Source organism: Fringilla coelebs (assembly GCF_963513975.1).
Source record: "Fringilla coelebs genome assembly, chromosome: Z".
Lineage (NCBI taxonomy): Eukaryota > Metazoa > Chordata > Aves > Passeriformes > Fringillidae > Fringilla > Fringilla coelebs.
Window position 1 is genome coordinate 10426261 of NC_140031.1, and position 16781 is coordinate 10443041.

The following is a 16781-nucleotide window of genomic DNA, read 5'->3' on the forward strand; positions in this document are numbered from 1 at the left end:
GTGTACAGACATGAACTGAGCTCTTAAGGTAAAGGTTTGTTTCTAAATACTGCAAAAGAAGTCTGAGAAAAAGGCAGGAACAAAACCCAAATCCCCAAATCTCACAGCCCTATTCAAATTGCTATGCCATATCCCCTCTTACTCTAGTGGCTGCTAATGAGATTAAAAATGCTACAGCCAGGTTTGTACACCAGAGTATTATTCTTCTTTCTGCACTTCTGCATCCAGCAATTCCACAGCCAGCAAGAGGCACGTATCCATACTGGTATGGGCAAGTACGAGATGCAGAAGAGCAATGTGTTGCTGGTTCCACTGCAGCTCTTGGCAAACCTGGCCAGCACCTAAAGCCTCTTGGTTCCAGATCCCTGTAATATGGGGACATGTGCATATAAAATAGTAAAGCATAATATACATTTGTTACCACCATCCTCTGCCTCCAAGATTTACTTATTTTGTCTTTGCCCATAGTTAGAAAATAAATACAAAAATTGCATTCCCTCAAAATTGCAATTGCAAGGAGGGATGAGGCCATCTCCGTAGATCTGTGTCCTGCCTCTCTTGGCTTCAAATTAGCCTGAGTGCACCTTTGAATCAGAAACAATTTATTTAGCAGCAGCTCCAGAACAACATGGGGTGAGACATTTTGCCCAGCAAGGACAAACACCTCAGTTGTGCTTACTCTCAACAGACTACTTGGTTAATAATAACCATGAAAATAATAACAATCAGCCCCACAATGGGAAAGCAAATCAATATAAGGCACTCAAATTACAAATTACCATTTCTGCTGGTCCCCCTGGCCGCATCCCTGTGACGACAACCTTTAAGGGCATGGCTTGGATTTCCAAATCCAGGCCGAATGACTCGTGCTCATTGCGAACCAGAGTGACGACTTCAACCTGGCCCTGCCCGACCACATCAGGTGCTTCACACTTCTTGCTGTGAGGGAGCATCCTGGCAACAGGCTTGTTGTAAGAGCCATGCTCCTCTGTCCTGTGTCTCTGAAGGCTTCGGCACTCAGTGCTCATCATGCTTTTCACTCTGGTGACTGCTCTGTGCTCAAGTTTTGGAGATCTCTTGGATTCAAGCTGTGCTTCCCGGAGCTCCCTCAAGCTCAGGCTGCCAAGACGAACTTCAGGCACACTTGAGTAATCAAATGCTATGATGGGGAAAAAAGGAGATTCAGCTTGCTCCAATGTGCTATCTGCAGACTCCACAGAGTTGCTGAAGACAGGGGAAGATGTCTCCATGCCACTGTATCTCGATGACTCACTGTCCTGGCTCTCATCATCGATTTCTACAGATGACGTTGTAATGACAATGCCAGCATCCTCCTGGCTCTTGGCCCTCTGGCTTCTGTGCAAGTGGGAACTTTCATCGTCATCACTGGCGTCACCATCATAGAAAACAACCCGCCTCTGTCGGTGAAAGGGGCTGCGGGCAGATTTGGGGCTGTCGCTGAGGATACCAGGTCGGACAGGCTCCACGTGCTTGTTGTGATGGCCAGATGACCTCCCACTAGCTGGAGAAGCCAAACCATTTGATTTTGTCACTCCTGCATCTCTAGCAGCTAGGAAAAAAAAAAAAAAAGTTGTTATTTAACTGCACTTACAGATGATTTTTAACACCACGCATTTCATTACAGCAGAATACATGTGGGTCTGTTTACAAAGGAAGCTTAACTCTTCTTCACAAAGCAAAAAGCAGGCTTTTCATGTCCTCCCTCTAACTACAGTAAACATCAAGAGGACTGCAGATAGCACTACAATTTATGGGTAATTCCCAAAATCAGTTCCTTAGCATGTCTAGTTCTATTTGCAGTTTATTTCTAAATTATGACTATGACTCAAAGAAGAAAGGGATGCAAATTCAAATGTGTATTTTAGTTTAAACAACAGATTTTCTTTCACAATTTTCTTAAATCTAGGCGCAGGACTCCTGCATTTACTCACAGAGAGTAAAAATTGCTTTCTTGAACAGAGACTGAAGCACACAACAATCAAGTTCAAATTACCAAGAACCCTTCCCACATTCGCCTTAGAAAGAACTGCATCTCACTCTGTGGGAAGTTATTTTGTTTTGCTTTTTTTGGTGGCTACTTAAAAATGTAAAAATTATTTTAAACATTAAATTATTTCCATAGCAAATAGGATGAGACAAAGAAATTATTTGAAAATCACAGGAAAGGGAGAACAAATACATCCTTTGAGTTTGTGATCAGCTTCACATCAGTAAGGACACACAAGGTTCCTTCAGTGAGTTATTATGGGGAGAAAGATACACATGCAAAATATCTGATGTAAAATTGCACATTTGTTTGTTTTTATACATATATTGACCCTCTCAAAGTTTCTGAGATAGCTATGAACAGTCCATAAATGTAATAAATAAGATGATCAGTCATTTGAAAAAAAACCCCCAAACTCTGCAGTGCTGTCAATCTAGTTTAATCCAAACCAATCAAAGTCATTTTCACATTATCAGAACAGTGTTTTGAACAAAATATCATGGGAACAGGCATTTCTTCGCAGCACAGAGACCACCACAGCTCCCCTGTACAGGGACCCAGCACTCAGTGACTCTGCCCCACTAGCCCAATGACCAGACACATTTGCATCACTTACTCAGGCTGCCAGGGAGAAGAGAGCCATCATCCAGCCAACTGTTCCGGTTCTTCTGACGGAGCTGCTCCTCATCACACGAGGCAGGGACAGCATCAGAGAAGGGGAGATGGCTCGAACCATCATGGGAGAAGTACTGGGAAAGCTCTGCCTCAGAGCTGACAGATCCCTGCTGAAGAGAAGTGACTCTGGTGACCAGCTGTCCTTGATGCATTAAGCCCCTGCCCGCATGTGAGTCCCACACAGACCACTTGTATTGCTGTGTCAATAAAGTAAGTTTAAACCCTATCTTTAAAACAAAGGACTTGTCAGTATACTGAGAGCCAAACTGTTGAAATTGGATGTCTGAAACTGCACACCAACACATTTTTAGCCAATACAATAAATAAAAAAGGATTCCAAATCCCACTGCTTTACAGGTGTGGTTCAGTGCAGAAACAAGGGATGAAACTATTGACTTTTGCAGTTCTCTTCGTTCTACACTGAGAGAAGGGAAGAATTTTACCTCCAGACACAGTGTCAATGGCTTCCTTGGCTTTACCAGGAAAAACAGACTCTTCCACTGCAATGGCTATATAAAGGCACTTAGTCTCAGCCTTCTGTCCACAGGCTCAGGTCCTTCCTGCTAACTTTGTCGGTGTCCCACAGAGCAAAGGTGCCTTGGAGGTGGCAGGAGCTGGGACCCCATATCCTCCTCTGCCATGCTCGGCACATCACTCCCAAAGGCTACAGTCACACAGACAAAGAGAAGCTTGTTCTCTTCACAATTTAAATGCGTGATATGAGAAACAAACCCTTTTATGGAGCTCATGTGACAGGGAAGGAGCAGGCAGGTTTGGTTTTGAACCCCTTGACCAAGTAAGAGCTTCAGTAAAAGCTCAGTTTGAAGCAGGCTCTATTTTTATTGAATCTAATCCTTTTACCCGGCTTGCTGGCTCCAAGAAGCGTTTCATAGTCCAACTGAGGGGAGATGAGGTCTCTCCTTGTTTCGCCTTCACACTAGGAGATGGACTTTTTTGCACAGCTCCTGTTAAACACAGTTTAGTTAGATGCCAAAATAAAAGTTGTGATCCATATAATTAAGCAGGCTTCTCATTCATCTCCTGAGCTGGTGGCTGCATTTAATCCCACTTATTTAGTATCTGAATTGCTTCTAAAGTGAGATTTATTCAGCATTTCACAAGCTCTCCCTCAGATCAGATGGAATGCTACCACTGAGACATGCTACACCAGCCAGGCCCAGGCGAGTGCTATCAACAAGAGAGGAGCAGGACATGGTCTTCCCCATCTGTTAGAGCAGGCTGCTGACCAGGGGCATCCTCAGAAGACAAATCAGCAGCCACTGGCAAGGTCAACTTCAAAGCAATTTTTGGCTAACGCACAGAAAAAGGGGATCATAACAAATCTAACATTTCTGTCTGAACATCACCTTACTGGTCACTCTGCCATTGCCAAAAGTTTGCTTTCATCTGCCAGACTTTGGGAAATGCTGGAGTTCAAACACATCACAGAGATGCCAGAGTACATATTTTGACATGACTTTAAAGATCAAAATGGTGTTAAAACACATAGTCTAGTATGCAACACCTGGACTTTTTCAAATGGTCACAATACTTTTTGGGGTTTTTTTGCCATTAAGGGCAAGCATACATAGATGGAGTAGATCCCTCCTGCTCTTTCCCTGCTGGAACATTGTGAAAATAGTTCAGAACCACCACCTCTTGGCAGCCCTACTTTCAGGTCATGGTAGCCAGTGAACAAAAGCAAGTTACATAAGCTGCAGACCTGATCCATCTGAACTGGATGTTTGTGCTAGAATTTCTGCAATGGACAGAGTGATGATACTCCCTACACTGTTCTGCTGTCCTGAGGGCTCTCAAAATATTAATGCTGGGGGACTTCAGAGCACGCCCTTACATGCTCCTGCATCTGTGAGAGAACAGGCACTAGAGAAGAGAACATGTTGCTACCTGTGACGTGAGAGGAGCTGGAGTCCTTGCTCTCTCGGTGAGTAGTACGTGCGATTGCTTCATCCATCTCCTGCTCTGAAACCTGAAGTGGGGTGGAAGACAAAGCTCAAACAGGGTACAAGAAATTACAAGAGTCTTACCACTTATCACAAGTGCATGATCCATTTCATATAAGCCAATATTTTTAAAGATGCAATAAAGAAGACATAGTTGAGTGCTCCTAAGCCCTTGTCCCCTGACTCAGACTCTCTCAATGCCACTTTCTTGCAAAAACCAGAAAGCAGAAGCCTGCCAGCTACAAGAAGACTGCATCCAAGTGACACACAATATAAACAAATAAAACAGTCTCAGACGTAAAGAAATCAAATGAAGCTATTAGAGCCCAGTTTTAACTCAATTAAAAGCTGTATATTGATTTGTTGAGAATATGTGACTTTAAAATAAACAAAGACTGCTTTGTGCAAGCATACATCAGAAGCTATTCTACACTTAACCCACCGGAAGAATACCAGACTTCCCATAATATTAGCTGTCTTTTTAATTTTCTTTTCTCCTTGCCTTTAAAAAGAAAACCTAAATCAGTAATTGGAAACTAATGTTCCTCTGGTTTAAGAATAAATACTGGTTTACCATATTTGCTAATTTAGCCCATAATTACTGCCATACATTTAATTCTTATTACTGGAAAACATATGATTTTATACAGGAACAACTAGTATGCAGGAATATATATTTAGGAATAGAAAGCAAATTAATTCTGTCAAAAATACTTTCTATGCACATTGCTTTACATGAATCAAAATTCAGCATAAATAGAGACTACAAACTTGAGTCTTCCTGAACCATGAAGATTGAGAGATTCTGAAGCAAACTCAGCAGTTTAAACACAGCATAAATGCCATATTCAGTCACAATAACAAGCAGAAAGAAAATTTTGTGGTATTTCTTTTGGAAGTACATGAAAACACCAAAGCAAACATACTCAGCAGCAAAATGTACTGTGGATCTTTTGTGCTATAAAATAAGAAATTAGGTATAAAAATGTTCGAAACAACATGAATCTTTGTAAAAACACATCTCTGTTTCCAGCCTGTGTCATGACCTTACAGCAAACCAAAAGTCCCTGGGTTTCTGGGGCACAGGGAGTTCCTGCAGAACATGGACCAGATCCTTAGACTGTGATCCATGGCCATAACACAAACCTTTGGGTAAAACATATCCCAAGAATTAAAACAAGTCCCAGGCACACTGCAGTACATTTTTCAAGTTAACCAAAAATCCATGCTTCTGCAAACTCCACCAGCTTTGATGTTTAGCATCCTTTATGCTCAGGCAGTTCAAAATGGAAAGGAACAAGTTAATTCCCAACTCCAATCTGCATGCTGGGGTATATATAAAAAAAACCAAAAAACTGCCAAAAAACAAAAAAACCCCCCAAAAAACCCCCCAAAAAGCCAAAAAACAACAACAAAAAACCAACCAAAAACCAAAACAAACAACAACAACAAAAACAACCAAAAAACCAAAAACCAAAAAAACTCGCACTTATTTATCGATCCCCCAGTGCTTTCAGAAAATGGGTGACAGTAACATAACAACAAATATGGGTTCCTATATGGACACTCCTCCAGAGATCCAGCTATGAGAGATTATGGATTCAGTACTGCCAGGATTATGGATTCAGTACTGGAAAAATGCTTTAGGGTCTCTCCAGCTCAACTTTTAGCTTTTCATACATTTCTTGGCAAAGGATTTGTTGTCATCTTAAATATCACTTATGGAAAACTGTAATAGGAGCCACTTAATAGTTTCCCTCTGTTACTGAGTAACACCAAGCAATTAGCTTAACTCAGTTCATCCTTTCAGCAACATCAGGTTAGGTCACTCATCAGCTTTCAAGACCCCACCACAGCAAGAAGAGGGACAGATGAGAAAGGGCACGCTATACAGCACAGCATTTTAATTTCATGCTTCTTACAGACAATCCAAAAAGCCTTAATAATGCAATCACATTGAACTATTGTTTTGGTTCAGCGCAGCACACAGACTCACCAAAAACACTGTTATCTTAGGCTATAAGCCCAATTCTTACCCTTGCCATGCCTTACCTTTAATAGAACCAGAGCCCTTTCTTTATAGCAGCACAAGGCCTTACAACAAAGATAATAAACTCTGGCAAGCAGGCCCCTGCTTGTTGACTGTATATTTGATTTAGCAGAAAATACACTAATAATTACAAAATAAGAAACCTGAGTTCTCCTAGATATGGCTTTATTAAGGCGTCCATTTGTAGTTACGAGTTCAAAAGTCAAAGCTTTCTGGACCCACTAATGCAAATATTTTTACAGCTTCATTCCTGTTTAAAAAGGAAGGTTTTGTACACTCATGAAATTCTTTGAAATACTGAAATAAAAGAAGCTGTTATTCCCTATAGCTTGGCTAATAGGCTTTCATCTTCTATCATCAATTTTTAAAAAATGCTTGAGAACACTTACTTTGTAAATACAGCCTTATTTCCAAACTGACCTTGCACAGATTCAGTAGCAGTGTGCTCCATATTCTCATGTTTTAATTCCTGAAGGAAAACTTTGATCTTTGGATAGATTTTACTTTATTACAGTTGATCAATTCAAGCTGTTGATACATATATTCCTGGCCCTAAATTATATTCTACTCAAAGACAAAGTAACTGCAAAATAACTTTTAGGAGGAAGAGGTCTTGTGCTGTATTTGCGTTGCTAGTTCATCCAAGTACCAAGAAAGATGGAAACACTTCATTCAAGCAGTTCCAGGAAAATGCAATTGATCAGTGGGTGACTAAGTGAAAAGCATCAGGCACAGTCCAACATTGCTATGACTTACAAAACCGGGAAGCATCATTACAATCCTGACATCTTGCACAATACGTGCATTTTGTATTTTCTTCGTTTTCTGCTTTTCCGACAGCAAGACTCAAATTACAATGCCAGATGAAAACAATCCAGGTACACTCACTCATTTTCTGCTCACCTTTGGGTTAGGATGACGACTAATGATTAGGCTGACTGGGCCGGGTCCACACTCACTGAGGATTGCGTAGGCTTCGCTTAATGCTGCATGACGCAGGCTCACAGAATCCGCCTCCAGAATCTGGTCACCCCGGCTGCACAGAGACACAGAGTCACCTAATCACAACCACCTTCCATGTAAAAAAAACTGTGCTTTCAACTGATGGCCAAGATTTTTCAAAGACATAAGTGTTATGGAAAAGACGTGACTTCAAAGAAGGTGCTGCTACCAGTGATGTGAATGGTTTACGTCCTCTTGAGACCAAACGGAGGTTCAGAGATCTTTTCTGTATTTACTGTCAGTGCAAGAATCCCTATTGAATCAACCAAGAAAACTCTCTGCATTTGGACCAGGGTGAAAGCTAGCTTCAGTTCCAATTCTGCATTCAGATATTTAGTGAGCACAGAAGAGGAGAAATAGGATCCAGATGGGCTGTTCCTTCACACCATACTGAATTACTTAGCAGAAACACTGATAAGAAATTTATTATTTAGATATGAGTTTATGAAATTACTCCAGGAAAAGATTGAGCCTGGTAAGCCTGTATTTGTTAAAAATTATCACGGAGAATCCATTAAAAAGGAAAAACAAAACAAAACAAAACAAAACTCTCCTGAAAGAAAAATACACTGTGTGATTTGAAAGGGCATGTAGTGACACAACAAGGGAGTATGGCTTCAAACTGAAAGAGGGCAGGATTAGATCAGGTGTTAGGAAGAAATTTTATTTTTTTTTTTACTGTCAGGGTGGTGAGGCACTGGAACAGGTTGCCCAGAGAAGCTCTGGAAGTGTTTGAGACCAGGATGGATGGAGCTTTGAGTAACCTGACCTAATGGAAGATTCCCTGCCCATGGCAGGGGATTTGAAACAAGATGATCTTAAAAATCTCTTCCAACCCAAACCATTTTATGATTCTATAACTGTTTAGTTCTGTTTTCTCAGTTTTGTAACTCTTGCTTATGGTGCTCAGACATCTGGAACTATTCAAAAGAAAATATCATCAACTAGGGATATCATTAAAGAATTCTCCATAATTCCTGAAACATTTGCTTTGAAGAGACCCTCTCAATGAATCTGCTACTGCCGGCTTGTGTTGGGCTACTTGTGACAATGACAAGTGGTGTGTGACACTATGAGTACACACACCAAAGGCAAAGTAACAATTGCAATTCAGTAACCTGCCCTTCTGGTATAGGCTCAGAAAAGTAAAGGGTGACTTATCAGTTGTGCAATCATCTCACTGCTCTGCCTATCCTTTAGACTTATACAAAAGAAGTCACTTACACAGCCACATGACTGAGAGAGGGAGCTCAAATACAGAAGAGCTGGATTCAAACCTCCCCTGGCATTGCAAAGCCAACATTTGATTAACAATGTTTTCCAAAAATCAAAACCACCCTGTAAGTCTTGGCCTATGAAGCCATAAATCGCTGATGGGGCAACAGAAGCAACGTCTCAAAGAAGCAAGCTAAAAATCTGGGAAGCATGCCTGGATATAATCAATCACATAAACCTAATAAACAATGCAGCTGTTACATACAGACATAACCAGCACTGCAATCTTTTCCAAAGGGGCCTACAAGAAAGCAAATTATCATTAAATGCTGTCTCCTGTAGATATTTCTATATTGTAGGAACTTTCAAGGGTTTTGGCAGCAATGCCACCATAAAATTATCTTCTTCCCTTATTCCAAGAAATCAAATTTCTATCACAGTTTTCCTGGTGAGCCAGGAAACAGAAGGCACTCTCTAGCCATGTGATAGCAAGGCATTTGCTCAGCCTCTCTGCACCAGTGCTCACACCACACACTCAAAGAAGATCACACAACCCCAGCACCTCTTCAGCACAGTCTCCCTCTGGAGCCATGCTCCCAGCACCCACCAACATTTATGGAGGAATAGAGAAAGCGGCAAGGTTTCCTCCAATGGTTTTCAAAAATGAAGCCTCCACAAGAGGAAAAGCAAGTAAGTTTCTGTTACTTAATCCAATGTAAGGCCCAAGGGAACCCTGGGAATGATTGCTTCTTAAACACATCCCAGCTCCATGAGAGAGTGCTGCTGGTCAGCCTGCAGCAATCCTACCAGACTGAGAGAAAGGCCCTAAGCCATGGGCACAGGCAGCTGCAGGAACATTTATCCCAGCTCTTTTTAGGAAAGTTTCAGGTGGCTGAGCTTTTAGCAGAGCTCTGCACATTTCCTCCCAGTCTGGAGTCTCTAGCTGTAGCTCTCACAAAAAACACGAGGCTGCACTTCTTGCTGCTCCCCTTTTTCAAAGGGTGCTATTAGGCTCAGCTTTCTGTATAGAGAATTTAAAAAAAAAAAAAAAAAAACAAAAACAACCAAACAACCCAGACAGAAATGATCATGCTGTTTCCAGAACAAAGAATAATGTTTCCTGGGCATTAAATACTACTTTGGAATGTCTTAACTTAAATGTTTTCTTTTTGGTGAACTCTTAAGTATAAATTTCCTCCCTGCTACATCAACCAAATATGAAAATATTTGGTGAAAATAAAATCTCAATCGATTTTATTGTAAAACCACTCCAGCATGTTTCTGCTTTAACCAACCTTAATCTGCCATCCATTTTAGCCACTGATCCTGGGGCCAGGCTGTGAATGTATATCCCAGGTGAACTGTTTTCCAGCGTGAGACAACAGGCACCAATGCCGAGCCCGACCCCCGGCTCTGTGAGAAACAAGAAGTACAAAGAAATGTGGCAGATTGTAATCACAAAGGACACACAATTGTTTGTGTTCCCACATCCCATCTGAGTTCAGGACTGGTGTCATTGTTTCAGGGCTGGCCTTAGGTGCAGTCAGTCAGGAAGCTAAGACCAACAAGTGGAAATCAGGATTGAAAATAGCTGATCCTGACTGTTTTCTGAGATTGATGTATCTCAGAAAATACTCTGTGCACCGTGGGAACCTCCTGGAAATGTCGCACAAGGTCTGATCTGGTCCAAGGCACAAAGGAGGAGAGGCAGCAATCCAATCAAGATGTCGCTTAAAATTACTGCAGAAAACATGAGCGCAGAAGATGCTGCCAATTGCATTGCTCTCTTTTGTTAAATATCTGTATGGCATTCCTCAGCAAAGAAGCACAAAGGAAGGTGAAGCGTTATCTCAGGTTCAATGGTCACCTCTATCCACTTTCACCTCTGTCACTTTCACCTTTCCTTCAGGTAACAACATCCTTGTTGTAGAGATCACTGGACATCTTTCATTCTCTCTCAAAATTTTGAATCCAGCCTTTAAAATCACTATAATATAAGTCTTAAAAATAGACATATTCGTCTACCATATATAACATATGCTTTAAGTTTATAATGAGCAATTATTAACGAGAGCAACCCTCACGGAGGAGTTCAAACAGGTTATCGGGGAACTTTTCAACACTGTGCAGTTTTGCCTTCCCTGGAGATGACCTTTAAGAGAAGGGCACAGCTTCTTGGGCTGCGACAAGGCGGATTTACATTTTGCCTGGTATCACACAGCCTCCTTCTTTCAGCAGCATGGACACTGACTGCTACCCCATAAGAGGCTTCTGATTCTGGAAAAGCAAAATGCAGAAAGGGGAACTCTACAGAAGTTTTTGCATTAGAGGGTACTTTTCCCCCTCATCCTGTGGTTCCATGTCAAATGGGAATCCTTGGGTGCACCAGGCATAAGAATCTCTAACCTCTTCCCGAAAACTCCCCTAAGAAGCAGATTTGTTCTCCCAGACCGTTTCGATGGACCCTCACCTTTATTGAGTGTCACATCCATGACGATCCTGTCCTTGGGGCCAGGTCCTTTGCGGCTGGAGGAGGAGCCCTCGGGCTCCTCGAGGCCAGGGACAGGCACGCTGCTGCTGGCGCTGGGGGAGCTGGAGCGGCTCAGCAGGGTGGGGGTCACGCAGGGCGTGAGGCTGGGGCTGCGCAGCCGCGTGCGCACCGTCAGCGTCACCACACCCTTCTTGAGTTGCTGCAGAGACAGCACAGAACCACCGTGAGGTCACCAACATTTGTCACCAAACCTGCACACGGTAACTCGTGGCAGTGCAGGAGTATCAAACTGAGGGTAAGAGATGGCAATGAGTGAAGAGGAGCGTGAATCTCTTCTGTGCTACATCCATATTACCTTAAACCTCTGGATGGCCTCCTGATGGGTCAGTCCTTGCAGAGACTCTCCATTAACTTCCAGGATTTCATCCCCTGGTAAATAGACACAAAAAATGAGGTCAGCAATGTAAAGACTAAAAAGATTTAAAACATCCTTCCTGAACATGAGGTGATCCACTACTATAAGGATTTCAGTTAACTATCCAATAAAAAGCCTTTTATTGTTCTCAATTTATTTTCACTTGTACTAATGTCTCTATAAGTTACTAGTGATGGACTACCAAAGTAAAAACTGTTCTCCAGCAGAGATTCTGAACTTGGCATTCCCATTCCCACAAACAAGCTCTAAATGCTGTGGATTTTAACTAAAGTCTGAAAATTATTATGACATGAAGTCCAAAGGTACTATAAAACAGCCTTTCTTTTGTAAGAAGTAACAGGAGAAATGAGGAACGAAGTGAAACACTACAGCACATCAGTTCAAAGCCTGTTTGAGAAAACGAACCTTGCATCCACATGCAGAAAGCAAATGTGTTCCCTTCCTAAATGCCTGTGGACAGAGAAGCATGTAGTAGCCCACACGCTGTGACAACAAATGTCTTTTTCACCTCAAGGAACATGTCCTGTCAGATTTCTACCAGCTTCTGGGCTCTGGGTCTTACTACTTACACCCAGCTGAGCTATCTACCTTCATTTTATTAAAAAGAGGGTCAGCATGATCCAGTTCCACTTCATGCAATTTTACTAGTGTCTACGCAAAATGACATGGGGCAATATTGTCAGCTAAGGCTACCCGTCCTCTCCCTTCCTAGCTTCAGTAAAGAAAAAAAAAGAAGAATTTTCAAGCTATGAATAGCCTGCAAATGATTGCTGGGTTTATGGGACAGCTGCTACTTATTGGCTTCCCACGGCAAGTGCACAACCTATGATGCAGGGATGCAAGCTTCCCTCTGGCAGCAAGTGTGAGAGTTGGCACCAAAAGCAGCCTCAAATACAACAAGTGTGATAAGACAGAAAGAGAGGAATGATGACATGAGGAGAGAACTAACACAGGAGCAGCTTGAGAGAAGTAACACAGGAGCAGCTTTCCGTGGAAGCAAAGTAACACAACCCCTGCAGAAGGGTTGTAAACCACCACTCTGAACTCATGGTCACTTTGTGTTTTCAACACTAAAGAATCTGTTTGACTGTCAGAATGCTGTGTCACAGCAGTCAGACCATGGTGCAGCACACACAGAGCAGGCGATGCATTCAGCACAGACACCAAGATTGGAAAAGCAGTAATAAAATCTGGCTATATTTCCTTCTCTAACCAGAGTGATTTTTCTGCCAATCCCATCCTTTTTTTTTTTTCTTTTTTTTTTTGGTGTGTGTGTGGTTGGGATTCTTGTCCTTTCTTGTCCTGTCAAAATTATACCAGGAGGCTTCAAGAGTAAAAGGGCTCAAAAGAACCTCTCCCAGACATGTCCCCATATATAATGCCTTCTTAGTCCAGCATATTTAATCCAGATGTTGTTGGCTATCTATATTTCCTGCTGTCACTGACCCTCTCCAACTGGAGAATTGCAGCTTGCTGTTTGGGAAAGTTCATGAAAGAGAAAGGGGAAAACAAAGCAGTCACCACTATCCTGTAGTTCCCCCTTCTCAATATGAAATACAGTCAGGTTAATTGCCATGAATGATCTTCCACAGGATGAACAAACAGGGCATTTTACATTTTCCATAGCCTCTTGCTGCTGGCCAGGTGCCTAAACATAGCTGTACTTGAATTTTCCTCCTGGACTGAAATAATATCCTGCTGTGGTTGTTTATGTGAAGTTGAATTCTCTCTACCATACCTTCTTTAAGCCTTCCATCAGCAGCCGCTGCTCCATTTGGGAATATAGTCTTCACAAAAATACCCATGCGTCCACGAGCAGAATCCTGACCTCCCACAATGCTGAATCCAAGACCCTACAGAAAGAAGAGATTTGAAGAGATTTTCTCTTTTCCTACAGAAAAGAGAGGAGAAGTCACACAGCTGGCACCTTACTCTGCTATCATCTGTGTGAGAAAGACCGCCAGTAATGTACAAGACAAGGGAAAGATGAAAAGCTAAAATCTTCTGATGAATTTTTTCGCCAACTTACTCTCTCATTCCATTTCCTCATTTACTTTCACTCCATTATCAACACACTCATCAGCCCAAAATATAGCAGCAGGCACCCTAAGCTGATATAGCAAAAACTCTGAAAATATTTTGTGTTTTTTCAAAACATGGGGTCAACAGATTTCCCATTTTAAAAACAGTAACACATTTCATTCTGAATTAACAGTCAATTCCTACCCAAGATCTATATCCAGGATTAACTATCGGTTTCTCTTATGTCACATATCCTACATTTCCTCAGGAAGAAGAAAAGCTTCAGAACATGACATAAGGTCAGTGCTGCAATGTCAGGAATGTAGCTGAAAGGAGAATGGCATGTGGGGGCTACCACTCACATGTACATTTTTAATTATTCTGGAGACATATATCACGTTGTATTTAAATAAATCTAGATCAATAGATTCCCCAGGGCTCCATCCATTAGCTGTTACCCCTGCACTACCCCAGCAGGCTATGGGACCATCTTGCAAAGCTGACCTGAGACTTGATGAACACAGCAGAATGAACCTCTCCCCCTTCTGCTGAGTTATTTCCCAGACAAATCACTTCCTTGGTCCACAACCTTTTCCTGTATTTCCCCTCTAGTCACTGCTGTTCATGTATTTTGCAGAATAAAGGGAAAAGTCACTGACCAGGTGGACAAAGGATGTGGGGAACTGTTGTGCTTTAGTGATCTGAAGCCATGGACATTATTATTGCCTTGGGCAGCGCTCTCCAGCTGAGGGATTCTGCCAGGGCAAACACTGGCTCTACAATCCAACACAACAATCAGCTCTTTTGTTTCACTACATGGACACACAGCAGGCCACCACAAGTCTAGTAACTTACCAAGTTCAATAACTTGGTAAGACGTTACTGATTTCTGAACAGGCAGCAACTTAGCTTCCTTGTGCAGAACAAAATAACTCCAGTAACTGCTCAACCCTGTGCAATTATCAACTGCAAATCAACCTACAGAAGGGAGGAGGCTCCTGGCACTCCTGGACACAGGAGGTTTCCCCACGGCTCTATGGGAGGTTTGGGAGAAATATGTCTGCAAAGTACAGCAGTTCCTACACTAGCCCGCCTTCCCAGACAAGTGCTGCCACTCCACAGTGGGAAACCACCCCTTGCAGATCTGGATGCAAACCTAAAGGCAAAGCCTTGGCTCCCCGCCACCAACACCGCAACTCTGCAGGGAAATATTTCAAGTCCCAGGTGTCTGCACAGGGATAACAAACTGAGCACTACTGCACAAATTGTACAAGGTGCAATCCCTAAAAGAGGAAATTGCCCATGAGGTGGGTGGAACGCACACAAAATGGCAGCTGCTTTAGGTGGTTCACAATCTCTAGGGTCTGCATTCTCCCAGCTGCTTCCTAAAACCTTGGAGCTAAATGCAGAAAGGCAGCAGAGGGTGGCTTATGCATGGGAGAAATAACCTAATTTCATGAGAAAAACAGAGTAAAAAAATAAGTACATAAAAATAAAGAAATTTTTGCTCACCATAAAAGACTCATGGCTCCTAAACCAAGGGAAGTCAAAGCAACTGTGAGCCAGTCAACCCACAGAAGTAACTATTTCTAACTCTTTTTCTAACATAAACCACAACAAGGAATTAGTTTTGCATTTGAGCTTGAAAGTCAAAACAAATCTTCTTACTCCAAAACAAATCCATCTGATGACTTTGAAGACTATTTCACAAAAGGACATGCATATTTTTAGCATATTTAAATGACAGCTCCAATACTAGCATGGATTTGATTAGGGAAAACAATGTATACCTAGGTTAATGCTTATCTATTTTTTCTTAGCATTCAGCCAGCTGGCATCTAGCAAGTGTGTAAACACATTATTGAGGGAGAGAAGATGACTCTTTGACCCATGGAATTCAGTGCTCTCACAGAAGCAATCAGCCAGCAACCTATCTTCAGGTTTAATGCTTAATTTGCAGTAATTAATTTTTTTAAAAAACGCATCCAGATTCCACAGAGGGAAAATATGCTTGTCCATAAATATACATGTGAACAGGTATTGTTCTGTAGCTGCACTGACTTTGCATAAACATACATATTTAGAGATCCATTATAAATATTTGATATCTCAGTAAAGGCGAGATGCACCAAACCAAAATGAAAGCCACCCTGTGTCAAGTGGATGACATGAACATCACATCCCCTGTATTTTGCAGGTGTAACTTTGGCATTTATGTTTGGAAATGGGATTTGTTTATCATTAGCACTATTGAGAGCAGCTGGAAGTACAGAGGACACCTCTAAAATGCCAGCTCTTGCTACATGTGAGAAACATGCAGAAATCCTCACCTTGCCTTGCCCTTTCATCAGGACAATGTTGGAAATGATGGACGGCTGGGTCAGTCTCCATGGAGATTCCACCTGGGCAGCACTGAAGGAACGGGTGGATTTCTTCACGATATGGTAGTCCTAACATCAACAAACAAGGATAATTGCTCTGATTGCTTGGCAAAGATACTGCAGATGTCATACTGGGAAAATTGCATGTGTCAGAGAAGAGAGATGCAGTATCTTAGAGATATATTTAGAGAAATGTTCAAGGGATGAAACCCCAGCTCACTACAATCTAAGTGAATCTCGCCACAGCAATTTTCCCACATTTTGCACAGTAGAATCATTTTGAAATGTATCAGTCACAATTTAAATTAAAAGGATTAAAGATAACCTCATGATATAATCAAGTCCTTCTTTGCTAAAAAAAAAAAAAAGAGAAGGAAAGGAGAAGGAAAAGGCCTACATTTTAAAATAATTAAAATAAAAAGCATTAGGGATTTTTTTGAATTATTTTTTTAAGTCCTCAGATCTCTAGAACTGAAACTCCTAAGGTGAACAGCCTTAGGACCTTGTGTCCACAAGCAAGCAGCACTCTCCTTCACA

General features: G+C 41.8%; 1 protein-coding gene across 4 annotated transcripts in view; it reads right to left on the bottom strand.

Moving 5' to 3' along the window:
- PDZD2 (PDZ domain containing 2) overlaps window positions 1–16781 on the bottom strand; it is a 137689-nt gene that overhangs the window by 19827 nt on the left and 101081 nt on the right. For all 4 annotated transcript variants that reach the window (XM_084225054.1, XM_084225057.1, XM_084225055.1 and 1 more), the window contains 10 exons: window positions 16194–16313; window positions 13580–13694; window positions 11761–11834; window positions 11385–11604; window positions 10210–10327; window positions 7601–7733; window positions 4592–4673; window positions 3545–3648; window positions 2625–2790; window positions 780–1570 (listed from right to left, as the gene is read on the bottom strand). In XM_084225054.1, the coding sequence (XP_084081180.1) occupies window positions 780–1570; window positions 2625–2790; window positions 3545–3648; window positions 4592–4673; window positions 7601–7733; window positions 10210–10327; window positions 11385–11604; window positions 11761–11834; window positions 13580–13694; window positions 16194–16313 (1923 nt within the window). The remainder of the gene's footprint in view (window positions 1–779; window positions 1571–2624; window positions 2791–3544; window positions 3649–4591; window positions 4674–7600; window positions 7734–10209; window positions 10328–11384; window positions 11605–11760; window positions 11835–13579; window positions 13695–16193; window positions 16314–16781) is intronic.